The following is a 9505-nucleotide window of genomic DNA, read 5'->3' on the forward strand; positions in this document are numbered from 1 at the left end:
GACGAACCAAAAAGTTATATTCACAGAAGCAGTTTCTACTTTCTGGAAGTGATGGAATAACAAACAAGTCACTCAACAGGTAACCTGGCCTGAAAAAGAAGTACCTTAGATCCATTCTCGATGTCACATCCTCGAAGGTATCCTTCCAACATAATGTCTCTTGGGCATTCTTTATCCATTTGCACTTTCTCAAGAGGAGTGACATCTTCAAAAAGATCTACCAGCATATAAGGACGTGCAGCTCGCCATGACAAAGGATGGAATTCCATTGTCGATAAGAAGCTTGCCAGCTCGCTAATTTCGTGCTCCAAATACCTGTTAACCACCATCAGCTGAGTAAGAGTTTTTCCTTTAATGCACTGTTTTTCTCCTTCGGGTGAGTCCCTTGGGTTACAAATTGGCTTTTCCATTGAAGAAAAAAACTAATAAGATAGGAGGACGAAACTTACATCGCATTATGACGACCGGATAAGCAGAACGCTTTTGCTCCATTGTGTATGTTAGTCTGGAACTGGTCCAAGAGGTTTTGCCGAGTCTTTGCTAGCACATCTTCATCCTTGAAGCTATCAAGATATGTAAGCACCCCCATAACCTTGGGCATGCCGTGAACTTTTAAGAGTTCGAGGAACTCGAATGTTTCCTGAAATCAACAGAAACATATTCATAAGCAGCTTCCTACACTTGTACATCAAAAAAGTTAAGGGTATAAGGAACAAAGACAACTGCAGAAGAAGCTAGTGACATACCATTTCAAACCCATAACCCGCATCAATGAGGAACATCACAGCATCGGCATACTTTGCAGCATCAATCATGCCATTGACATTATTGGGACACTCCACAAACTGTATCCGTCTCTTGTCACCTAATAAAAAACATCTACTGGGGCCTGCCACATTTCTCCTGCTAAAGTGATCCTCTAAACACTTGATTAATAGGGTTTTTCCAACCTAGAACAGAAATAGGAACGGAATTAAGTTAGAATTGCAAGCAATCATCAAATCAAACCAAATGAAGTACTAAATTAACCATAATTGGCTTCGGCTACAGTATAATAACCAGTAATTCACCTTGGGGGGTCCGTGAACAACAATTACATACGGAGGTCGTTCTTCTTCACTGGTATGATGAATAGAAGGTGGATGTGGACTGTTATGGTGATGATCATTAGTAAAACCCTACAATTAACACAAGGAGACAAATAAATAGAAATTAAGATCGAAAACCTAAAATCAAAAAGAGAAACTGAGTGTACCTACCTCATCACACTTCTTGTTCTTGTAGATCTTCACATATGACAAACCGTGTTTGACATATGTATCTTCTTCTTGTTGATTAAGAGATGAAGAAGCCATTTTCAATACCCTAACAGTCTCTCACACGGCGGTGGTGCAGACGTTTATAATTGGGGAGGAGATGAAATAAAGAACATCTTTGGCAAAGTTTCGGTTTAGGTCTTTCATGAAATATTTATCTCCTTCCGGGCCGTCTCCGTCTGTCTGGAGAGTACTGGGGCTGCCCGTGGTTCGATCCAAACCGGGGTTGCACGGACGCTCCGTTTTTGGAGTCGTCCATGTCCGATTCGTGTCGGACACAGAACGCGCATTAGATGTTGAGACGACGTGTGTTCGACGCACCAATATGCGCGTCCTGCCCGCGTCTTATTTGGACGCGCCGATGATTCGTGTTTGGAACATTTTTTTTCATTTTCATTTAAACTTCATCTTTTATTTTACTATTATTAACTAAATGAAAAAAGACAAACATTTAGATCAAACATTTAAGTCTTTATTAGGATGGGCATAAAAAAAAGTCTTTATTAGGATTTTGTAATTGGAAATGACATCACATATATTTTTGGTTGGGCATGTGTTGTACTAAGAATGCATTTTAATTGTGCCATGTGTTTAATAGTGATAATTGTTTGACCTTCGACGTGTATAAACAAACGATCTCTCATTTTATTTTGAAATTAATACACTTGTAGCATTACTTTCTAATTTTTAGAATCGAAACACTTGACTTTGTTGCATAAATACATAACTACATATATAAATAATATATAAATAAAATATGTATTTACGTGTTCGCGTCCTAATTTTTTGGGAAATTTATAGTTTCCGCGTTGTGTCATGTCCGCGTCTATGCGTCCGTGCAACCCAAATCCAAACAAATGTTTCCATATAATTTATAAAGAGGATACCAGTAATACTTGGGGGTGATGCCTTTCTATATAGGACAAGCAAGTGTTAACAGATCCTGATTGTTGGATCGCTCAATTGGTATCACACCCGCTAACAGTGGTATCCCCTTTTATAAATCATGAATATCTTTTATGAAAAACCAAAAACTACACTAGAAGTCAGGCTTAACCCATCTTGATTGCACCCACCCCCAAAAAATAAATAAATAAATAATAATAATAATAATCTCAAACCACCTTTTTTTACTACCTATTCCGGTGGAGGTATAAAATTAAGTCTAACTAACAGGCTTAAGCAATCCCTCTACAAATGCTCCAACTCAAAAGCCATCACTACGCTAGATTTCCAGTTCCGACACTTTATACATTAGAAATCAAAACCTAGGAAAATAACGGCTAACCCTAAATATTGAAAGTCGGCAGGGTCGTAATCAAAGACCCTGCCGGCTAAGTAACTGCAGATTCAAAAAATTGACTTTATTGACCTAATTTGGCATGCAAACATAAAATTGAAGTACTGGAGGGAGATTAACTAGGCCCTTATTTTCTCAATCGCGTCATTTCTTCGGTTTCTGCAGTTTCTGTGATTTCTTCGTCTTCAACGGTTTTTTTCTTTTCTTTGTGTTGAATAAAGTTTCCAATTCCAAGCTCCTTCTTCTGCATGGTCTTCTAATTCTTCTGCATGTTCATTAATTTCCATCTCTGGTTGATGCTCGAGTCTTGGTTGAACTTGCAGTTGATTTACCACCAACTTAACACCTCTATTATCAGGATTGGTCCATGAAGGAGGGTCAATAATAGAGTTGGATGAGAGATAACGTTTTTGTCGTTGGAGGAGAAAATTAGCAATCATTTCACATTCACCTTATTTATGGTTTATGGTGTAACAATAACCACAGAGATTAAAAGGTTGTTTTCATAAAATATGGGTAACCATACTTCTTCATTAACTACGTTCTTCAACCAAAAACCCCTACGAAACGGATCTCTAACATCGATCAACACTTGAACTTTTTGAACTTCACCCTTAGGAAGAATGCAATCTGGGGGGTCTAGGGCTCTCACTTCACCTATAACAACAACAATACCATTGACAATGATTGGGTTAACAAATTATGGCTGCATGTTGTAGAGTCTAAGCCACAGAAGTTGCTTAGTAAGATTAACTTGGCTTTTTGGAATAAATGTGGTCCAAGGTTCAAGGACAAGTAGATCACCCTCAATAAACCACGAATGAAACTTTAAGATAATTTCATATTCTTCTTGAGTGTAAAACTTTATCATAAACATGTCATCTTCCTCCTTCTTTATAAAAATTTCTTTACTTTTTATCCACGACGTTTTCAACTCATTATCTAGTTTAGTAACAATGAAAGTTTTGACTGAATACACTTTACCTAAAAATCAGAACTTCCATTGAGCATCACCCTAAACCAAATCTTCAGAAGAAATATCAGGAAGCTTTAAGGCTTTAAGCATGTTAAAAAGCGATGAACCTTCCATGAATTTTTGGGTTCGTTGCAAGTTTTGGTTTTTTTTGGAAAGATGATCAATCCTGAAGCTGTAAATAGTGATGGAGGAGAAAACAGTGAATATGAGGAAAATATTAAAAAAGACACTGTATTTCCGATGATTGAATGATGTACACTTGTAATAAAACTTGCCAAATCGATAACACCTAATCATAGGGTTTGTGTAAATACTGTTACCGAGTCTAGTAATAGCCATAAGCGTGTGACAGAGAGGATATCAGAATGGGTAAATAGTTATTTAAATCCTTGGAGAATTAAACAGTTCAGAAAGTTAAGGATAAAATAAGGATTAGTCAGGAAAAACCACTGTAACTTCGCAAGCGTTCATCCAAGTGCGCCATCGACCTAGCACACGGACATAAGAAACATAACTAGACTTGAATTTCAGATGAAATTTAGATTGTATAGTATAGTAAACTATGAATTTAAAACATGCATAAGATTAGAAAGGCGATCAGCGAAAAGATGAAGATGAAATTTGCAACAAGGTTTTCACTGAATTGACTCCGAGTCTATTCTAAAAGTGATATGGGAGATTGCCTCATGATATTTTATATACGGCATTTGTGGTGTGAATAAGATTGATATAAATCGTAGGTTGTTGGTCTATATGTTGCGGTACAAGTTGAGAAGTATAAGGCTATTTTGTTTAAATTTTGGTGAATCAGATTTTTTACGGGTTTAATCAAACTGTTTACATTTGAGAGCCAATAGTTTGTGTGTTAGCATACCGATCAAGAATTGGAGTGTACCTCATCACAGTTGTTATTCTTGAAGATTTTGACATGACAAACCGTGTTTAACTTTTGTTTTCCATTACGAGATGAAGATGCCATTTTCAAAACCCTAACGTCCTTTTTCTTTCTCTCAAAAGTGGGAGGGGGACAAACAGAAAGAGAAAAATCTGGATGTTCGGTTTAAGGCACGATTTTATACTTTCAGCTGTATTGGGCAGATGGATGGATGGGATCGGATTGATTCAAACCGGCTATGGTCTTAGTTTTTCATTTTAAAAATTACATTCCTATTGGATCGTGATCTTAAATCGTGGTCCGATCAGGCGACAACCACAAAACCGACCGAATAAATACAAGGGTAGTTTCGGTAATATAAATTTCCAACTTAAAACCCTAAAAGAAACACCTATATAGATTTCCGCTTCTTTCTATTTCACTAACTGTCTTCCTCCTCCTCCAAAAAAACAGCAGCGCCGTCTTCATCTTCCATTCTACCTCCACTACATCACATTATCTTCATCACCACTTAATTGATAGATGGGTTATAAATGGAATTTGGGTTTTGTGTCTCATATACCTTGGAAAGAGGAAGATAAAATGGTTAATTTGGATATTAATTGGTATGAGTGGAATCGGAAAAGGGAATTTTATACCTCCCCAACAGGGTGATGTAACCTGAGTAAGTATCAAACACATACTAAAATCAGTTTCAAATTTGAATTTGAATGACCTAATTTTGATTAATTCCTCCTCCTAATGTAGCAATCTTTGGGTGGGCACTCATACCCATGAGCAGAGGCACATATTTCCCACAAATAGCAAAAGACGGCGGCTAGGAATGTGGTTGAACAAGGCGATCGAAACTGCAGAAGTGCCGGAATCCCTCCAAGTATCAAAACAATTCACTCTCTTTTAAGGGTAAAAAATTAGTCATGTTAGTAGTTGTCCTTCAACCACATGAATTATTTAGTTAAAGTTTTTGTTGGAGTTCACAGGAACTAACACAAAAATACTGTGAGATCCGTTTCTAAAATTGGATGATTAAGAATTGAAGCTAGAGAAGAGTCCAAATTGTTACAACCAAAAATGTTCTCTATTCAGGACAGCCGTATTCTAGCACATTTTTTCAATTATATGGACTGAACTATTTGTATATCGTTACTTGTTTATTTGGTGCAGAGATACATTAAAAAGATGGAATGGAGTAGCTTCAAAATACTTTACAGAGGATTCTTCCTAAAGTAACGATGCTTAGAAAAAGCAAGTGTTGAAAAAGCTTATAGGAAGTGTATGATGCTGATGGCCTAGTCCCTAATGGTTGAATTATCTTATAAAACCTCTTGAGATCATATTTTACCTGAAAAAAACTTAACGACGGTGCTTATGATGCCGATGACATATGGATGACTTCTCTTACGAAATCTCTTGCGACAATGATATATAGTTTTCTGACTGCCACATGGACTTCTCCTCTCAATAGTAAGTCCTGTTTTTCTCATTCTCATTGATTTTTGTCTAAATTTTAGCAGTTCACTTGATTTTTGTGAAGGTTGTCATTCTCTGTTTACACCGAGTCCCAGTATGTAATATATCTAATTAGAATTTTATCTTCACTTTGTACACTAGTAAGTTCTTGATAATTTGGAACATAGAGTAGAAGCATGTTATGTCCTTCCTACCATATATAATTGGATTAGAAAACAACAATGAAACAGAGACTTCTTGCTTCAATTTGTTTGTTGCTATAATTATTCGTTTCTCTTGTTATTGGCGATTCTCTTTTGATGTTTATTTATGAATTTTGGTTACCCTGAAGGGAATTATTCTTGAAGAATGTACTATAGAGTATATGCTAAATGTAGCATGTCAAATGACTCCAATCCGTGCATCATTCTTAATTTGCACAAGTGGATAAGTGTGGGAACACTGAGGATCATGGTTAGATTGCACAAATGACTCCAATCCGTGCATCACCGCCTCTTTCTTTGATTTGGTAAAGCTCGGCTTCGCCTCGCCCAAGTCCCCATTTGATTCGGTAAAGCTCGGCTTCGCCTCGTCCAAGTCCTTTAAATTGATTGGAAGTTGTTGCAAACGAACCCTAACAAAACTTCATAAGCCAAACGGGAAGGCATCCACGTCGTTCTTGTGGACGCTTGGCGGCCTTCGTATTCATTAGGAAAAATTAACTCGACCATTCGGTGCCAATATCATTGGAAAAGCAAGTATCCATTTATATGTTTTTGGATAGTGAACACATCTTTAATGTATATGTGGTTAACGCTTACATTATCTATTAAGTCAGTGCCAATATCATAGGTCAAGTCCTAAGTATATACATAGTCAAGGCATGTGCATTAAGAATGAAAAGGAAATGTCAGATCGTGTGAGTTGCTGAACTGATCCGCAAATGATGAAATTTGCATGACCAGAATTCAAAGATGACGTCACCGACTTGAGGGAGAATATCAAGAACAGGTTGGTCTTTCATGGTTGTAATTCAACAACTTGGAGCTGTGATCTGCCCCCGTTGTACTCAACTACTACTGATTAATCGATGGTAGATGGATTTATACCGGACTGAAATGAACTGATGAGAAGAAGTATCCTAACCAATAAAATCAATAATCATATCCCCACCAGAAGATAATAATACGTAAGGGGGTACCTTAACCCATTACAATAGAACAAAAATCGGAGAACCCAAAGGGGATTCGGCTATCCAAATGATGAAAGGAAAAACCCATTGTTAGCGCCGAATGGAATACAGTGATATGGACAAACTTATTGATATATATAGTAAAAAAAAGACAAATTGACTGGGCGTCCATAATAAAACAATGAGAATTAAAATTTGCTTCAAAAGTAAAGCTTACATATTGTATTTATGGCAGCTGAAGTTGGTACAAATAAAAAAATTGAATTGAAAGTGGCATATTGAAACAACAACTGACTAAGATAACAACCCAAAAGGATATTGGAAGTTAATTAAAAGCACATGACCTCCCAATCCCCATCACCACGAACATCCATTCATATTTTTGCATTTCTCAGCTTGACGATGCTGGTGTTTTAGTGATGTGGGGGATTGCTATATTGTGTTGCTGTCGTTGGTCAATGATCCTACCATTCCCTTTATGCTTAGCCTCTGCCTTGGCGACACTAAAAGGCAACCTAGTGTATATCTCTCGCCCCATGTGAAATTACACACAATAAAGAAATAAATTACCATTCCCATTCATGAGTCTGCACACTCTAATGCCTTGTTCACACTCATGTGATGAAATTCTTGTCAAATCATGGTAACTCCAAATTAGGTCTGTGTATTTTATAAACTTGAAACTAGGTTTCTTAAATCCAAAAACAAATGCTTATAAATATTACAAAAACATCACTCAAGAATGAATAAAAGAGGAAGGGATTACCAGCTAAAATAATGAAAAAGAGATTGTGAAAGTAGATTAAAAGTTAGGGTTCGAAATTACCAAAAAAATATCATGGAGGGCCATCATTCCATTATGAGATTGTAAAGATGAACCCATTGCACATCGTCCAAGTATGATCACCCGCTGCATCAAACAAACACAAAAACATGATTAAAATATCAATCCGAGAAGAAGAAAAGAAATCAGAATCAATAGCATGTCAGAACGCACAGTGAGAATAAAGAAAAAACTGGCAAAAACGAAGGACGCAATAAGTTATGCTAGCCGTGATTATGGAAGAGAAGAGATTAGGGTTTTCTCATGGTGGTTGCGCCACCAGTTTGTTTTTAGGTTTTTTTTATGTTCTTCGCTGTTTTCGCAAAAAATCCAGCAGCAAAATTAAAAAGTAATGTTACTTCTTAATAATTGGAATCGAAGGTTTGATCGTAATCAATATTTGTTGATAGAACAGTGAATCAATATTTGATGCCTGGTTGAAACAAAGAGAGAAACAAATTAGAGATGCCTCGAGCCAGCTTGAAATGAATGCCCCAGAATGTTGAAAATTTTCTATTGTTATAAAACTTGCCTTCATGGTACTTACATTCACCGCTGCAGCTATAAAAAACTTAAAAAACTAATAACGTATGTGACCTGACCACAAAAACTTAAAAAATCTAAACCAAAGTATTCATTTCCACTTACCATCTTTTGTGCTTCAAAAAGAATATGAGAATTAGATGTACAAACACTATATGGTATACCCATCAAGCCATGAGAAGGAACCCGCAGAAATTCAATACAAAATCAATCTAATAAACAACACACCACTGAGAGTTTTTTCTTGCTTGCATAAGGAAATCAAGGCCAGTTTAATGTGCTTTCCTTATATACTAAATCATCCAGCATAAAGGTGGTTGTAGAATAATGTATCCTTCAGAAGTAAATATCAGTTCAGTTCTGTGAAACTAACCTCCCAAGGCATCATATGCAGCATGTCTTATCAAGATTTTACGTTTCAGTTAATAATCAATTTCATGTCACTAATTTTACAGATATCCCTATAGGCCCTGCTTGGACTGAGGTGTTGAGAAGGCTAGGTGAAAACAATCCTCCTATCCCGAGAATCTAGGTGGCCCGGAAGAAGAAGCTGATAGAGAATACATCACGAATAAGACACAAACGATAATGATTAAGCACATAATTGACATGGACGTATGCTGACATTCAAGTGCATGTGAAAACCGAAATATGGTAGGCATATGCTCCTTTACCGAACACGCTCTCTAATGAAGCCATAAACTACAGAAAAACCCGTAGTAACTGATTAAAGATCAAAACCAATAGAACATCCAGTTCAGGGGTTGAACTGATATTAATCACCGTTTAATGAGATTACCTCTATCATTCCAAACCCTGAAAATCTTTTCAATAGCTTATTTTTATTAAATAGAGAGATTCTATTGAAACCCAAATATTATGTCGTGCAAAGATAATAGGGTTAGAATATACCAAACGCCTTGATGCACAAAAATTAGTTAAGAAAAACAAACAGTTAGTTCATCCGGGAGACACAGAAAAGACTACTTTTTGCAGACGAAAAATACGGGG

At 36.6% G+C, this 9505-nt stretch overlaps 1 protein-coding gene across 1 annotated transcript; it reads right to left on the reverse strand.

Annotated features, from left to right (window-relative positions):
• Positions 1 to 104: 104 nt before the first annotated feature.
• On the reverse strand, positions 105 to 1421 carry LOC113330309 (ribosome biogenesis protein BMS1 homolog; the record flags this gene model as incomplete). Its single annotated transcript, XM_026577128.1, has 5 exons — positions 1260 to 1421; positions 1071 to 1178; positions 747 to 950; positions 450 to 640; positions 105 to 315 (listed from the first exon to the last, which is right to left on the reverse strand). Coding segments are annotated over exons 1-5 (810 nt in total), but the record flags the coding sequence as incomplete, so codon positions are not given.
• Positions 1422 to 9505: the final 8084 nt, after the last annotated feature.

This window comes from Papaver somniferum, unplaced genomic scaffold (assembly GCF_003573695.1).
Source record: "Papaver somniferum cultivar HN1 unplaced genomic scaffold, ASM357369v1 unplaced-scaffold_11723, whole genome shotgun sequence".
NCBI lineage: Eukaryota > Viridiplantae > Streptophyta > Magnoliopsida > Ranunculales > Papaveraceae > Papaver > Papaver somniferum.